Genomic DNA, 18,250 nt, shown 5'->3' on the forward strand with positions numbered 1-18,250 from the left:
TGAAGCCAGTGACTCTGAAGGTTTTGCCTCAGGTGTCCAGATACCTGGTAGATAAATTACAGGTGAGCATCACTCAACGGTGTACTGCTGGCTTTCAGCCACAGACGACGGTAGAAGGGGAGTGAGGAGGGAGGGATGGGTTGGAAGTAAGGGTTGCTATCTGGGCCTCTGGTCCTGATGGTTGAACAAGTCCCATTATCCTCGTCCCCCCCCAGGATCTGCTGTCCTGTGGTTGACGCCTGCAGCTCTCCTAGGTTTGTGGCACCGGGTGCCGTGGCTTCTTGAAGTTCTGATACGACAGCTCAGTTCTGTTGGCTTTTCCCTGGGTGAGATTTATCTTGACTCTCCCCTTGCAGCTGATGACTGTGCTCCTCCGTGGTGTTTGAGTTTAGCTTTTCCCGCAGCATTCAAGCTAACTTCAGCCACTCCTTGAATCAGTGACCTCCTGCCCTCTTACCTAGTCCTTGCCTTGTGTTAACTCTTGAAATGATTCTGAGACCAGCCCATCGTAGAAGAGTTGCCATTCTTCATAAAGGGATTTTAAACATCACATATAGAGCCAGTTAGCCACCATAAATCCTTTATGGAATAAGAACAACAACAAACAAACCAAAAAAAAAAATACTGTTGACAAACGCTCTTAGTTCATTTCTAATGGTTATTTCGTTCGTGATGTTTTGAAACTGGCTGAGAGTCAGGAAGCATCCTGATTTATGAATAGTCTTGTGTTTCACTGTGTGGTGGATGGGGGTTGTGATTCCTACTCCTTTGTTTTGTCTTAGAGAAGTTACACGTATCCATTCTGCTGGCGGGGTGTGATCTCACATAAATTTCAGACGAGTTCTTCATCCCCGCCCCCCATATGCCTGTCTTCTAAAATCGCGGCATCTCAGAGTTGGGAAGGGGCGCCAGGGACCATCTGCTTCATTTTCTTCCTCCCTGGTGATACTTCTGGCAGGTGCCGATCTTTTCTCTCGCTCTGGGGCTAACCGGCCATCTCTCTGCCTCGGGAGGCCACCTGCTCCCTGTTTGACCAGGGTTAACAGCTGGAAGTTCCTTCCCTCAATGAGGCACATCTGTCTTCCTGCAGCTTTCACTCCTGGGGTTGGGGTTTGTCCTCCGTGGGCTCATAAGAGAAGATGACTTGGTTTCTGCCAACCCACCCACTTCCTGCAGAAAGAATCTGCTCTTAGAAGTGTGTTTAACCCGTTTTTCTTTTTTTCAGTCTTCCAGTGATGTTTGTTTATTAACTATCCTGGCTACTTAAAAACAATTTTTTTGAGTTAATACATGTAAATGGTTTTAAATTAAAAGCGTAAAGAAGGCCATACAGTGATATATGTGTGTGTGTCTGTTTCTCTCTCATACCTGTCCCTAACCAACTAATTTCTGTCCTCAGCATCAGCCAGTGGTACCAGTTTCTGATGTCCTTGCAAAGTTTACTTTATGACACGCAAACACATAATCCTTGTGTATCCACATACACACGTGTCCGTCCATCTCCTTTGTATGTAAAGGATGGCGTTACCCCACATCTCCACCTAGCTGTTTCATGTGACAGTACATCTTGGATTTTCAAATGTGTCCGTAGAGAACATCCTCATTCTTATGGTTGCTTAGTGTTCTGTTATATAGATTTTGTCCTATTTACTTAAAAAATCAAAGCAAAACGACCACCTCCCTCCCAAGTCATGCCTCTTGGGTTTGCACATAATGCCGGTCCAGGGCACGGTGTGATGACGTTCCCTGCTCTGGACTGGGAATAATTATACTGTCACAGAGTTGAGTCATATTGCACCAAAGATGAAATAAAACCCCAAGAATTCCACCCCCCCTTTTGATGCTCTCCCATTCTGTTTCTTCCATCCCTCGGCATTGACTCAGGCAGCTAAGCACACAGCGCTCACCACTATAAAACTCCATTCTATGAGATTTGGCCTATCACCCATTCTGATGAAATCTTGTTGGATTCTGATCCAGTTATCTGACATTTTATCTGGTTGTGTGTATCAACTACAAATTGGTTTAGCCTGCCATCAATAACCCCCTCCAGATTTTCCTGGCTCACAATGTGGCCCAGGATGGCGCTAATCATAGAGCCCCGGGACAGAACCCCCGGAGGACCCCTGGAGTTTTCTAATGATTAGGCTTTGGATAAGAGTGAGCAGCTGGGTGCAGCCAAGCCCCACCTCACTTTAGCATCACTTCACCTTCACATCATCATCTTGTCTAGAAGAATACACTGTTTTGGTTGTAAGCTGGCCAGGGTCCACGTCCACTAGTATGCAACATGCCCTTGAACTTTTCACCTTCTCAGAAAAGGGAATAAGTGTGCATGTCTTTTATTCTTAGCAAACCTTTGCTGGAGATTTTTCTTTTCTAAATGTTCATGAAACATTTAGTGATCCACTCTAGAATATTGCTTTGGATGAATATCATTTGTTCATTCCCCCTGAAACATGGGGTGCCCAGCTCTTCGCTAGAGTCTAGGAGAACAGTCCTGAGCAAGGGGAGTGGTTGCCTTGTGTCTCTCTGGCGTTGGGCGGCTGCCCGTGGACCATTCTTCTTGTCAGTTCCCGAGATCTGTCTAGCCTCTGCCCTCTGAGAGCTTCGTCTTTGGCCACGATAGCTAATTAAAAAAGCCAGTGACCAAAAAGGCTGAGAGGAGAAATACAGGGTCCTGTGGGAGCTTATTGCAGGAAAACTTCACGAACCTAGGAGCCCTGGAAAGACATTTTCAGAAAACATGATACTTAAACTGACACCTAAAGACAAGTAAGGAAGAGATCTGAGCAAAAACAGCCAATTGGTGGTGCTGGTGGAGGGATGAACTGCCATAAGCCCCACCCATATAATTTATAATGTGATTCGTAACTTCTTTCAACGCTGGGACCTTTGCCCATCTCTGATATTTGTCTGTAATTTCTCTGAGATGACTGGCAGTTTCTCTCAGCCATGGGGAATTCACCTGGGGAATGTCTTCTTGGGGACCCTTGGGAGTCCCTGCCTCCTGAAACTCAGACCTCTTCCAGTTCCTTCCGGCCAAACTACACACTCCCCCCAGAAACCTAGATTTCATTTTATTGCGAGAGGTCAGAGTTATGACTGCCATGAAAAATACAGAATTTTAGGGACTTCCCTGGCGGTCCAGTGGTTAGGACTCCGCACTCTCACTGCCGAGGGCCCGGGTTCGATCCCTGGTTGGGGAACTAAAATCCTGCAAGTGGCACGGCCAAAAAAAAATAAAATAAAATAAAAATACGTGTAATTTTAGATTCGGAGCTATGATTTTTGGCTTTCAACAAAGTGCAGCTGTTTATTATCATTTTTAGAACTAGAAACACAAGATAATTCTTGTCTTAGCCATCTCAAAGGAATTTAAAAATGTTTCCTGTCTTATGATTAGCTTTGGAACAAAAAGACCATTGATAAATGGATTCTTTGAAGACCTTTTACGTGGAGTCTTACCAACTCTTACGGTAAGAAGAGAATTTTGAATTAGTGGAGGAGAGTGACATGTCCTGGAAGCTGGGACTCTTGCCAGCACAGCCGTCTCGTGGGCATCATTCACTGGTACCCTCCCTGCCCCTCCCCATCGTCACTGAATTGCTATGGATTCTTGGCATTTGAGGATTTAACATTTCTAATTGAGAGCCAGTCTAAAAACCTATCCATACGTGGAAGAATCTGCATTCTTGCCGAGGCGTATGTTTGAGTCATGTTAGGTGTGAGGCCTGTGGAAACGCAGATGCCACTTAGCCTGTGACTGACCTTGGCCTCCACCCATCGCTAACTCCTCAGCCTACCGCCGACCCCTAAGCCCACCTGCTGCTCCATCGCTTCTTCAGGGGTGTATTTCCAGGTGGAAGGATATAGAATAGTGATAACCGCAAAGGACTCGCGGTGACCTCTGGGAATGCCACGGTTCTGTTCCATTTGAGAGTCAGAAACAGAGACATCCAGTGCTCTCACCAAAAGAAAGAAGTAACGCCAGCACTTTGTAGGCGAAACGGTCAAAACAGTATTTGGTCGGAGGGGTGGAGAGGAGAGGATGAGACAGACCTGCGTGGTTCGGGGCAAGCCATGCAGCACTGGCATTAGAAGTGACAGAAATCGTATGCGTGCTCGAATGCGATTCTCGTGGAATTTGTCTTCTGTGACAGCCGTGCTTTTCTGGAGCAGGTGGACGTGGTCGCAGCCAGTCTGCCCAGTTAGAACGGTTCCATCCCATGCGCTCGCGGTCTCCTCCTGCGGGTCATCCTCTGGGCCTGGTCTGGCTTCCCTCTGGGTCGTTTTCTAGGTCATTGGCCACCCCCACTCCTTCAGCTGTTTTCAGTTCCACCAGCCCTTTGCCTCTATTGTCCAGGAGGTCCATAATTCTCTTAAAGGGACCAAGAATCCCTGTTGGAATTTTACCTCTTTTCTTTCCTCCTGAATGCTTTCTCTGTGAATATTTTGCAAGACTTAGCAACCTTGTTAGGATACTGGCCTCATCAGCGAAAATTCCCAGATCTTTATCACACCCGCTGTGAAGTCACTATCTCTGCAGTTCTCCTATGTATAGAACGATTTTTTAAGTGTCTAGATGCAGGAGGGCCCTGCTCTACTACGTAGTATTTGCTTTATTAGTCTTCACAGCTCTTAATTTATAGGTACATAATTTGCATGCTGGTCTTTAATCTTTGAAAAGAAATCTTGATCCTAGAACATGTGATTACCGTAATGCCTGTCTCATTTCCAGATAGCTGTGTTCCACAGTTTAACTCTTCTGCACTGTTCTAAGTTATAATTGGGGTCCTTTCCTCCCTCCTGCCCTTCTTTCAAATCTTCCCTCTCACGAGACATAATTCAAATCCTGCTGCCTTCTTGCATTGAGTTGGTGCCCTTAGAGCAGCACCATCCAGTAGAACTTTCTGTGATTATGGAAACGTTCTCTGTGTTGTCCAATATAGAAGCCATTAGGCATATGAGGCCGTTGAACACTTAAAAGTGTGACTAGTGTTACCAAGGAACTGAATTTTAATTGATTTTAATTAAATTTAAATAGCTTCTTGTAGGTAGTGGCCACCCTATTGGACCGTGCAACCATGGGGTTTAGTTGAGAAAATAAGACTTACCTAACAAGAAAAGAAAAAGGACGACAGTGATTTATGACTTAAGTACCAGAATAAATGGTCAGTCTGAAGGCAGGCTCAGAGGCAGGGCCTCCCACACTGGGGGTCCACTTCTGGCCTCTGGACTGAGCTCTGGTTTCTGACCCCTGACAGCCTCTTGGAGACCTCTACCTGCACGCTGGGAAGATAACCCCAGATCAAGCAACCCAAGTCCTTTCATTTCCCTGAGCCTCAGACCCGCTCTTCTTCCTTTGTCTTCTATCCTCTGACAGCATCTTCCCCCACTAGCACCGAAACTGGAACCTTGACTTGATGCCATCTCCTTGTCTTGCAGAGCCAGTCTGTCACCAATCCGTGCTGCTCCCCCCGCAATAGCTTTGGAACCAGTCCCGTATCCTCCATGCAGGGCCACTGGGCTGCTCACCTGTCAGGCAGTGTAGCAGCGCATGTCATTGTTGTCCCTGTCCTCCGCTCTGGACCCACGTCCCTCCATTCTGTCCTCTGCTTGTCACCTGGCGAACCTGCCCCTCACCTGCTAACCGTGTTTGCCTTGCACAGCACAGAGGAGGAAACGAGGCCGGGACAGCTCTCCCCTTCCCCCATCGCCCTGCTCACTAAGCTTCTTTCCACCTGGAGGTGCCCTCATGCCTCCCTTTGTCTGAAGGGATGCTTTTCCCTTCTCCTCATTCTTACTTATCTGGGGCTTTACTCAGCCTTCTCATCTACTTCGCTCTCCCCACCCGTCACACGAACACTAATTTCTTCCTCCTCTGAGTCCCCGCAGAACACCCTCCATTGCTTTGATTAAACTTACCATGTCATCTTGTAATTACATGTGTACGTTGTTCTCCTGATACATAGACAGTGAATTTCTGTGGGTGTGAACTGTCTTATCGATTCCTTATTCCTCGTACTTTTTTCACGGCAGAGTAAGCACTGTTGGTTGAATAACCACATGGACCTGAGCAGACCTTAGGGCGTGAATAGGTGCTGTCTGGGCAGGTGCAGAGGGGAGGGCATTCAGGTCCCCATGAAGAGCACAGGTAGGTTGGGGATAGAGCAGGTTGTGGTGACCCTTCAGGGAGGAGTTTTAATTGGGTCCATTTGTCCATGGGGTGGTCCCACTGGAGCAAGGACAACAGACATTTTAAAGGATCGGGCTAGTGAGGCGGCAGGTGAATTAGGACAAGAGAAGCTGCCACACATCAACAGCAAGGCCATAGAGCAGGGCACGTAACAGGCACCCAGTAACTATTAGAAGAAGGAACAGTTGAGGCTATGTTAGTTGGTTGACGGACCATCCCGCTGTTAGTGATAACTCAGATTGATGCTGCCGAATGAAGAAAATGGGATGAATTTAAATGAGTGTTGGGTTTTTTTGTGTGTTTTTGTTTTTTTTCCTGCGGTACGCAGGCCTCTCACTGTTGTGGCCTCTCCCGTTGCGGAGCACAGGCTCCGGACGCGCAAGCTCAGCGGCCACGGCTCACGGGCCCAGCCGCTCCGCAGCATGTGGGATCTTCCTGGACCAGGGCACGAACCTGTGTCCCCTGCATCGGCAGGCGGACTCTCAACCACTGCGCCACCAGGGAAGCCCTGAGTGTTGGTTTTTAAAGGCAAATATAAGTTTCACAGCTACACCTATGTTATCACCATTCTTTCTGGAATATTTTTTTTAATGTCATACTTATGATCATATATCTGAAATTTTCTGGAGTTGTCCCAGTTTCAGATTTTGACTGTACTAACAGGGCATGGGGTTCCATACTACTTAAAATAATATAGCCTATGCGCTTATATTGAGCAAGTCAACCAAATTCTGTTAATCCTGCCTTAAAAATGCCACTGCTTTTTACGTGATAGAAAATACAGGCAGTAGTCTTTCTTCTCACTTTCCTTGTATTGAAACATTGTCCTAATGCACAGGAAAATCTCAATTTAGCAAAGAGAGAAATCAGACTCCCATTATTGCATGGGATTCTCCACATGCCTTAGTTCTTTATTGCTGTGTAACAGATTATCCCTAAACTCAGCAGCTTAAAACAACAAGCGGGTGTTATCTCATAGTTTCTGTGCGTCAGGAGATCAAAAATGGCTTAGCTGGGTGGCTCTGATTCATGCCTTGATGGCACATAGCATGCAAAGATCTGTCATGAGGTTGAAGTATGATGTCAGCCAGGAATGCTGTCATCAGAAGGCTTAATTGGGGCTGGAGGACCCACTTCTAAGACGGTTCACTCACATGGCTGTTGGCAGGAGGACTCAGTTCCTCGCTACATGGACCTTTCTTCTCATCGGGCTGCCGGAGCATCCTCACAGCATGGCAGCATCTGGTTCCCGCCAGAGTGAGTGATCTGAGAGGGGGAATGAGACCCAATGCTTTGCTTTTTGTGACTCAGTCTTCAAAGTTACACACCGTCACTTCCTCCACAGTCTGTTAGAAGTCACCAAATCCACCCCCTCTCAGGGGAGAGAAATTAAGCCCTGCCTCTTGAAGAACGGAATTTCAAGAATTCATGGACCCATTTTAAAGCCACACAACATAATTTCTGAAAGTCAGTCACCTTGTGCATTAAAATTGACTCTGCTCTGGAGGGTCATCCTTTCACTTCTTCCCATTTGTTAACTTTTCCATTTGACATTAAGAATGGCTGTGATCTAGTAGAGGTTAAGAAATTTAGGTTGCACAGAACCCTATATTTCTGTAGCTTTTTGCGGAACTGATATCCTTGGGACTTCCACTAGTTTCAAATGTTGTGTGTTGGGCTCACAGTGGTGAACAAGTACTGTGGATGGTCTCGTAGGTGCGGGCTGTTTGCTGTCATTGGTATTATCTGAGCTTGAGCTGGATGTGTAGTCTTGGTATTGGGTTGCTCTCATTTTCCATCCTCTATCTTTGTTCTCCCCACACGTATCTCACACCTCTGTTTCACCCCTGTATTATAGGCATATTTCAGGTATGTGTGTACTAACCTCTGCAGCTGACTGTAAGGCCCTGAGGGGCAGAGAAGAATGCATCTTGTTCAGTTTTGTGCTCCTCCTTTCTGCAGCAAAAATTCCTTGAACATAAATCACTCAACACATTTTTTTGGTTGAATGTGTCATTAGGTCAAAGTGGAGAACACACACATACACACACACAGCGGGAGAGAGAGAGAGAGAGAGAGAGAGAAAGTAACCAGCAGAGAGAGAGAGAGAGAGAGAAAAAGTAACCAGCAGTGTAAGGGTGGGAAACCCCTCAAGAGAGTGAAGAGGGAAAAAGGTTTAGGGGGCAGGAATTGGGGTAGAAAAGGCAGAAAGAAGATAAAGAGGACAGGATATAACAAGAGTTGGAGATGACAGGAATGTGGGGTGATTTGGGGAAGATGGGTCGGGGTAGGAAATTTTTAAAAATGTATAGAACAGGATCTTGTCTCCTAGTTAGGGCAGGAGCCAGGTAGGAATGGGGAGATTAACAATATCTCTTGGGTAGCAGGCCTTATGTGGACACTTCCCATATGTTGTTTTATTTTTTAAAGCAACTAAAATTAGTTGACTTATATAGAACTTAGATATTTCAGTGGTACAAAGAATATCAGTTATCTCTTTTAATCTAGAGAGTGGTTACTGCAAGTGTCATGGGTAATAACTAGAACTATAAATATACTGTAGAATTTGGAAGGTAAAGACATAAATTAATTTAGGGGAGAATAATCAAGATGTAAGTCCCTGGCTTAGGACTTCCTCATCCACAGGGACAGCTGGTGTGTGTATGATACATGGGGTCACAGCGGATCCCTATGGAGTAAGAACACTAGTTCCCAACCCAGCTATCAACTTTCTTTTTGGGGGGTGGGGGGAATCTGCCGTTGTTAAGAATAGGGAATAAAATATCAATATAAAAATTATCTTCTCAAGGCAGATTCACAGGAGACAGGGTAAATTCTAGTGTCTTGTGTTGAGTTGCACTTCAGATTTATTTTACCAAAGGAACGATTTTGATAGATTATGTATTTAATAGGTTTTGTGGGTGGGCATGGGAATCTGGTAACCACTTGCACACAGTTTATATGAGCAGGCTGCCGAGTTGCAAACAGCTGACTTACAAAATGAGCCTTTGGAATACCATCCGGCTTACGGACTTCCTCTGTGCCACTCATTTATGGTTTGAGCACCTTATCTTGTTTCATGTCTTGATGAAGCATTAGAAAGTTAAGTGGGAAAGAAAAACACCTGTCAAGTGCAGAGAATCCTCCCTGTTACACAATAACAATGCAGGGCAGTTGATGAATAGAATGGGAGACGCCCCTGAAAGTCATGGGAAAGAAAGCCTGTGGTTATCTGGCCTCACCTCTTCTCTGCCTTGCTTTCTCTGCCTCATACAGTCCGTTGCCAAATCATATTTTCATTGTCATAAGCCACCTTAGTTAAATATTTAATTCTACAGAGTCATAACTGGGACCAAAATGTCATGCATAGATTTTATGAAAGTAATAAAATGCTTCAGAGAGTACAGTTGCTCCGCGTGGGGCCCGTTGCATCTGATAAATGAGTCACACACCTGGTCATGAGTTTCCTTACAGAGTGACGATGGCTGCTTATCTGTGTACAGCCTTGTTATTTGGAGGAAACAAAGATAAGAAGTTTTTGCTGTATGTCTGAAACCCATGTGTAAAATATTTTTGTAGAGTAGCCTTCTCTTTCCTGCTCTCCTGCCCCTAAACATTGGAGCAAAGTGAAATTTCCTGCAACAGCTGCTTGTAAATAGTAAGTGCTCAATACAGGCCCTCTCTACCTTTTATCTCCCAGCCGTTGCCTCCGTATTACATAAGAGGACCCTTTCACATCCTCCAAATAGACAGCTCTATACCTTTGTGAGTTGGCTAAAATACAACATGTAGCTGTGTTTTCTTAAGACAAAAGCTTTATTCATTTTAGAAGTACGGAAGCCTGTTTGCCTAAGCCCGTGATTTTAAATTTTTCCTTTTTTTCTTACATTATTTCCTGAAGTTTCTATAAAAATGTAGTTTCCAAACAAAAATATTTAATGTTTCAAAAGGAAAATAATGCAAATATGCAGAAAGATGTTATCCATTATCCAGAGGTAATCACTATTATCATCATCCTTTCTAGGGCTTTTCCTGTACATACATGTAATTGATATTTATTTTAAAATGAGACTGTATTGTATGCGAGGGCCGGCCAACTGCTAAAGCAGCCTTCAGTTTTCGGTGGGAATAAACTGTACCGGTCTGTTTCCGCGTCACTGTCTGGGAAGGAGCAGTAGGTGGTGGTGGGCGGGGCAGGGTGGGCAGGGGTTGCTCTGTTGCACTCCCCTCCTTTCATGGGGTTCCCCCTTCTTGGCCTTCAGGATTTTCTCCATTGAGCGGGCGAACAGGGAAGAGAATGGAGGTGGGTGAGTGGGAGGACCTTGTCCGGAAAATGCGTCCATCATTTTTGTCCACATCTCATTGGCCAGAAGTTGGTCACATGACTGCAATTTATGCTCGGAACCGTAGTCTAATTGCAGGTCCGAGTCAAAAAGGGAAGCAGTCTGTTGAACCACGTGCTGCTCTCTAACTCAGTTGTGTAAACCGTTTTGAAACGTTCCAGAAAAACCAAATCGTTTATTTCGAACATGTTTTTGGGTGCAAAATCTGGTCCCCTCTCCATCTCTACCCTATGTGAAGCCCCACCGTCTCTTGCCAGATCTTCTTATGATTGGTCTTCCTGCCTCTGTTCTTGTTCCCCTGTAGTTGCTGACCCCCAGCAACTGAAGGGGTCTTTTAAAAACTGAAGTCAAGATTTATCACTCTCCTGCTTGAAACCTTCCAAAGGTGGTTGCGTGAATGCCCACCCTCTAATGAGGCTGGCGCCTCGGCTCTCTGACCCCACCAGCCATACTGCCCTCCCTCCCTCTGCTGTCCCTCTGGCCTCTCCCCTTGGACTTGCCCTCTGCAGGCGGTGGGACTTGCCAGCATCCCTGAGTGAAAGTCCCCCCACCCCATCACCCATCAGATTCAGTGTCACCTCTCCAACCACCAGTCATACATAGCCTCCCCTCTCGCTCTACTTACTTCTATTTAACTGTCATGTTGTTGTCAGAGCACTCAACCACCATCAGAAATCATCTGGCTTGTTTGTTTGTATATGCTTGTAATCCATCTTTCTGTTTTCTAGATTGTGGGTTCCTTGAGGCGGGAGGAATACCATCTTGCTCCCATCTGTGCCCCCAGATAATGAGTCCTGCACGCGGTGGCTACTTAGTACATACTTGTGGGATGAATGAAGGTCTTGACAGATTCTCACGTATTTTTTTTCCCCCAAGGACCTCTGCTTCATTTTTTTTTAATTTTTAAATTTTATGTATTTTTTTATACAGCAAGTTCTTACTAGTCATCAATTTGATACACATCAGTGTATACGTGTCAGTCCCAATCGCCCAATTCGGCACATCACCCCCCCACCCCCCCGCAGTCTCCCCACCTTGGTGTCCATACGTTTGTGCTCTACATCTGTGTCTCAACTTCTGCGCTGCACACAGGTTCATCTGTACCGTTTTTCTAGGTTCCACATACATGCATTAATATACGATATTTGTTTTTCTCTTTCTGACTTATTCACTCTGTATGGCAGTCTCTAGATCCATCCACATCTCAACAAATGACTCAATTTCGTTCCTTTTTATGGCTGAATAATATTCCACTGTATATATGTATCACATCTTCTTTATCCATTCATCTGTCAATGGACATTTAGATTGCTTCCATGACCTGGCTATTATAAATAGTGCTGCAGTGAACATTGGGGTGCATGTGTCTTTTTGAATTATGGTTTTCTCTGGGTATATGCCCAGTAGTGGGAGTGCTGGATCATATGGTAATTCTATTTTTAGTTTTTTAAAGAACCTCCATACTGTTCTCCATAGTGGCTGTATCAATTTACATTCCCACCAACAGTGCAGGAGGGTTCCCTTTTCTCCACAGCCTCTCCAGCATCTGTTGTTTGTAGATTTTCTGATGATGCCCATTCTAACTGGTGTGAGGTGATACCTCACTGTAGTTTTGATTTGCATTTCTCTAATAATTAGTGATGTTGAGCAGCTTTTCAAGTGCTTCTTGGCCCATCTGTATGTCTTCTTTGGAGAAATGTCTATTTAGGTCTTCTGCCCATTTTTGGATTGGGTTGTTTGTTTCTTTAATATTGAGCTACATGAGCTGTTTATATATCTTGGAGATTAATCCTTTGTCCATTGACTCAGTTGCAAATATTTTCTCCCATTCTGAGGGTTGTCTTTTCGTCTTGTTTATGGTTTCTCACGTATTTTTAATGACAGTGTTATAGCCCATTGCACGGAATTGCCGTGAATATTTAACTGTCTACTTTTGTGGCTTTTTACTTTTTTTATTTAATTAATTAATTTATTTATTTGGCTGCATTCGGTCTTCGTTGCTGAGCACAGGCTTTCTCTAGTTGCTGCGAGTGGGGGCTACTCTTCCTTGCGGTGCGTGGGCTTCTCATTGCGGTGGCTTCTCTTGTTGCGGAGCATGGGCTCTAGGCATGCGGGCTTCAGTAGCTGTGGTTCACAGGCTCTAGAGTGCAGGCTCAGTAGTTGTGGTGCGTGGGCTCAGTTGCTACGTGGCATGTGGGATCTTCCTGGCCCAGGGCTCGAACCCATGTCCCCTGCATTGGCAGGTGGATTCTTAGCCACTGCACCACCAGGGAAACCCCTACATTTTTAAATTAAAAAAAGGCTTTGATGACTCCGTTTAGCTAGTTTTGGGGGATTTTTATGGATTTTTATTTTGTTTTTATTTTCTTAGGATTGATTCCTAGGTGAGAATTTGTTTACTGAATGGGTGTGTGTACAAAATATTAAGGTGTTTAGACCCTCCTGATTTGTTTCCCCATGTAGTTGAGGGGTCTGGTATAGCACACTCTCAATAATACTGGAAGGTGGGCTGGGAGGGATAGGGGGTGGGAGTTTTGTCTGTCTTCATTGCTGTATCCCTAGATCTTAGATCAGATGTTCATGTTTACTAAATGAATAAATCAGTTTCCATAAAAAATTCTAGGTATCCCTTCATTTTAATTTATTTTTATTCATTTATTTGTATAAATGTTCCCTGATTTTTAAAATGTATGCTTTTGCAGAGTAGGTCTGTCCAATGTAAGAACATTCACCCAACGTTAAACCTAAGGGAACTGGGTGTTAGCTGGGCTCATCCTATTCCTTAGAATCCAGACAAGGTTCCTTTGAGCCCCCTATGGAGTTGGTGGAAAGTCCAGGATTCTGCCCAGGATTTCCGAGAATCCCAAGGGCTGTGAGACAAAGAGACAATTTCTAACCAGAATTCTTGTCTTCTCCTCCATGACTTGTGATTGACTGTAGTTTGGTTATCATCACACCGTCCCTTCTTTATTGCTCCCACATCAGTCACAAGTGCAAGACTAGGTGTGTTGCTCTGAGTTGGTCATTGGAAGAGTTACTGCTTTGTAGACCCTCCATCCTCCTCCTCCTCAAAGGTCCTTTCACCCTTCTGCCGCCAGATCACACATCTGTTTCAGCCAGCATCAAGGACGGCCCTGGAGATGTAGCGCTTTCCTTTAACAGTATCCACCCTCCGGGGGTTCCAGCCGTTGTCCCCCCCCCACCCCTGCACAGTGGTGTCTGGGAGAATTGCTGATTTGCAATATTTGTCATTGGTGAGAGAGGCAGAGAATTGGGATGGGGGAGGCATGGAGACAGAAAAAAATAAGTTCCTCTCCAGCTGTTCCTTGTCCTCATTTCTTCTTTTGAATGATTCCTTATTCCCCCAAGTAAAGTCTTAACCTCTTCGCCTTGCAGATGAGGATTTCATTTTAACCCATGGTTCTCAATTGGTATGCTACGGGCACTAGTGGGTCATAAGCTCTTCCCAGGTGTACTAGGAACGGTCCACAGGCGTGTTGCCAAATTTTGATCCACGTGTAAAAATACTTCAACTGTGGCATTCCTTGAGCTGAGTAGGCCATAGGAGCTGTCAAATGATGGCTGTGGGGTACAGCCTGCTATGAGAAACAGAAAAGAGCCTTAGCCTAGATAACATGCCAAGAAAGAATCCCTGGTGATGGGTGGTGAGCTGACTGTGTAAGAGAAAGGGGAGGGCACTCAGCACCTGCTTAAAGGACCAAGGGAAGAGCATGTAACCCTGGGAGCTTTGGTAAACCATGTAGTAAGGTCCTGTTTTAGTTATCTCTGGCTTGGCTGAATCTTTTCATGAAGGTTGCCAAACATATTAAATCCTGCCATAGTTGAATGCAGGCCTCCTTTGAAAGGGAATTATAAACACACACGTTTGTGTCCCTTGCTGTGTTTGCATGTGGGCAGCCTTGTGTCGGGGGTGGATGGTTGGAAGGATGAAGGATCCTGGAAAGTAAAGGTTCTCAAACATGGGTTCCGATTGCCTGTACGTGTGCTTGATCTGGGCGGCTAATTGTTAAGGTTCAGCACCCTTTTCGCTCCATGTTTTATTTCACCCTGCCTTTATCTCCTTTGACAGGACGTAACCTACAGATCATTTAGGGTTTCTTTCCCTCACCTATGTCTTGACTAAACACATTGGGAAGATGAATTTCATATTACTTCTCTCTTGCCCCTCAGCACTTGGGTCCCCAAGGGCTCCATCGCTAGCCATTTTTTCTTCTCACTCGTCTTGGATAACTTCTCACAGATCTTGAGCTCTACCTAACAACTGTCAGCTCTACACTGGTAACTCCCAAGTCTCTAGCCCAGACTAGATCTCTCTCCCATTTATCTGTTTAGTCATCTCTTTTTTTTTCCCCACCTGGTTGTTTCACAGGGCACCTTGAATTCAACTGAATTCTCTGTTTCAATTTATGTTAAGACTTAGTGACCCAAACTGGAAATCTGAGAGTTATCCTGGACTTCTGCCTGCCCTTCCCCCTAAGCCATCTCATCTCTCCTGAATGTCTTAGCCCTTAGACTAGACTTCTCCTGGCGTGGCACCATCACAGGGTCCTGTAGCCCTTAGACTAGACTTCTCCTGGCGTGGCACCATCACAGGGTCCTGTAGCCCTTAGACTAGACTTCTCCTGGCGTGGCACCATCACAGGGTCCTGTAGCCCTTAGACTAGACTTCTCCTGGCGTGGCACCATCACAGGGTCCTGTAGCCCTTAGACTAGACTTCTCCTGGCGTGGCACCATCACAGGGTCCTGTAGCCCTTAGACTAGACTTCTCCTGGCGTGGCACCATCACAGGGTCCTGTAGCCCTTAGACTAGACTTCTCCTGGCATGGCACCATCACAGGGTCCTGTAGCCCTTAGACTAGACTTCTCCTGGCATGGCACCATCACAGGGTCCTGTGCTATCATCTGCGCATCACTCTCAGTAGACCATCAGCATATTCATGTCTGTATTTCACGTCCAAGCTCAGTGCCCATAGGAGCTGCTTAGAAAATATTGGAATGAATAAATAAGCAGGTGGATGGGATGAATGAATGAATGAATGGTTTCTGAGATGTTGTGGGGTGATTTCCATTTAGGATGATGCTTTTTATTTCTTTTTACTGGAATGAGACATTATTTTTGTTTGCCAGCACCAACATTTTGAAACCGTAATTTTGAGGAAATATTTTACCACGTGAAATTCCTCTCAGGCCACACACACAAATATATTAACTTCAAAGGAAGAATTATTTATGAAATTTATGGAATGTTATTGCACTTGGGCATTTATCTAGGTGGTTTCGTGTGTGCGGTTGTGTTCTTGGTACAGCTGGGAAATATTTCCTGTCTGTGGCAGGAATCATTGATCTGCATGACCTAGTTTGAATTAAACTTGAGCTTAATTAACTTGGATGCTCTAAATGTCTAGGGTTGTAGGATTTCAGAGCTGGAATGTTGCTTTCTGAACTTCAGCGTAAGGAAGGATCGCCTGTACGTAAAGAGTAATCATTGACTTTGCGTACTGGCTGAGAGAACCATCGATTGAAAGTCCATTTTGTAAACTATTTTTTTTCCTCTCCAACAGGGAGAGTCCCGTATCCTCAGAGTGAAGGTTGTTTCTGGAATTGACCTTGCCAAAAAGGACATCTTCGGAGCCAGGTATGTTTGCTTTGTTATCTGGTTGGCTTCTGAAGAGAGTTTAAGCAAGCGCTTTTCAAGTTCAGGTGCATCGGAATGACCCGGATGGGGCGGGGGCGGGGCGGTGCTTCTTAAAGCAGAGATTGAGTTTCTGATTGAGTAGGTGATGCTCATGCTGCAGCTGGTTCAGGGACCACATTCTTGCAGGGGTGTAGACCTTGTGTAACAGCAGCAGTTAGCAGGCTTGGCCTTCCTACGGGTTGATTTCATGAGGAAATTAGATTCAGATGTTTCTGTTTTTCTGCAGTAGAAAAATAAGTTTGAGAACATGTCTGTGTTCATTTTAATATATTCCTGTTTTTTTTGTTTAAAAAAACAACCCTAGCTGAGGGAAACAAAGTATTGTTTTGTTCCTGGGAGAACTGGATATGTCTTGGCACGTGTAATTTTGGAATTAAGAGACTTGGTGATTTCTGTGGCATTTACAGAAGCACTCGCAGCCGAATCATTCTGGCTGTTTTAGCTTTTTTATTTCGAGTGTAGCACCTGGTATCCCTGTATCTTGCAGTCAGCCCTACTGGCTCTTAACAGTGTGTTGCCTTAAGTTGCCGGGCTGGTAGCAGAGTGAGGATTAGAGCTACTTGGAACTAGCATTTGAACCAGATTTCGGAGAAGAAAGACCTTTTGAACTTTTGACCTAAAGGATATATTAGAGATGTTGTAGTCCAACTTCCCTGTTGAATGGAAACAGGAAAGGTTACTATTTAAATCCAGTCACATATGAGGCCCCTGGCCCCTGCTCAGCACCCTCTTCGAGTTGGGTACCTGATGGGGTTGAACCAGAGGACCGTGCTGGCCGCTAGAGTCACCACACAGGAACACTGGGTCATCCCGTGAGTCCCCGGGACCATTGCCCGTAGTGGCGCTCAGGTTCAGGGCCTCAGCCTGACACTGTCCAGTGTTCTGTGCAGCTAACCTCGTCCTCCCCGCACCGCGCAGAAGCCCTTGTCTGCCGTTGGTCGGCACACCTATATTCTGTCCTGTTACCGTGCCCGTTTTGAGTTTTGTCTAGCAAAGAAATCAGTAAGCTACTAATGTGATTTGCGTTAACGAGCAAAAGTAAATCCAGGCGTATCTCACTTTGTTGCGCTTCCCAGGTACTGCTTTTTAACAAATGGAGGGTTTGTGGTGATCCTGGGTTGTCAGACGATGGTTGACATTTTTTAGCAAGAAAGTATTTCTAAGTTAAGGTATTTACCCTTTTTAAAAAAGGACACAATGCTATTGCACATCTGACAGACTACGGTATAGTGTAAGCATAACTTGTATATGCACTGGGAACCCAAAATTCGTGTGACTTGTTTTATGGTGATATTCAATTTATTGCGGGGCTCTGGAACTAAGCCTGCAGTTATCTCCGAGGTCTGCCTGTAAATAAGTAAAACTGATGCAGGTTCAGTATCAGGGAAATATTTTTTTTTTAATTTCTGATGCTTATGTGTACCCCACATGACTAATAGGGTTAGCTTTCTGAGTTGTGTCACTGGGAAACCGCATGCTTTGGGGCACTGCCATCAGCCTGAGCTGCGGGTGATGGGGTGGGGAGGGGCAGGGGAGGCACATCCCACCTGCAGGTTCTTTCTCATTTGACCTGAAGCCACCCTGAGCGGTTTACCATGCGCCTGCGCTAATGCTCTGGCATTTCACTTGCCTCTTACTAAATTAGACGTTTATTGGAGACAGAGACATCTTACTTTTTAGCATCTTTCTTCTACTGCTTAACACACAGAGCACCAAGAACAGGACTGGGTCAGCTGGTTTTTAAATTTCAGTGTTTGCACGCGGGCTAGTAAATTGTGCTCTTATGTCAGAAATGCCTGTTGCCTTCACTGGCTCTTTGCATCAAATGTTAGAGTTTGGAAGGAAGAAGTTGGATTTGGAATATTACAGTCACTTTCCTTTTGATTCATTTTTGTTTAATCCAAAACTCTTCCTAAAAAAAATGAAATTGATTCAGATTGTGTTTTTTAGCCTGTTCAGAAGCCCTGAGCTTAAGATTGGTAGCGGAATTG

General features: G+C 45.1%; 1 protein-coding gene across 2 annotated transcripts in view; it reads left to right on the plus strand.

The window, feature by feature from the left end:
- The window catches only part of NEDD4L (NEDD4 like E3 ubiquitin protein ligase), a 358,858-nt gene that overhangs the window by 97,357 nt on the left and 243,251 nt on the right, over positions 1–18,250 (plus strand). For both annotated transcript variants that reach the window (XM_060118688.1, XM_060118689.1), the window contains exon 2: positions 16,126–16,199. In XM_060118688.1, the coding sequence (XP_059974671.1) occupies positions 16,126–16,199 (74 nt within the window). The remainder of the gene's footprint in view (positions 1–16,125; positions 16,200–18,250) is intronic.

The sequence above is a fragment of the Mesoplodon densirostris genome, chromosome 15, assembly GCF_025265405.1.
Source record: "Mesoplodon densirostris isolate mMesDen1 chromosome 15, mMesDen1 primary haplotype, whole genome shotgun sequence".
Taxonomy (NCBI): Eukaryota; Metazoa; Chordata; class Mammalia; order Artiodactyla; family Ziphiidae; genus Mesoplodon; species Mesoplodon densirostris.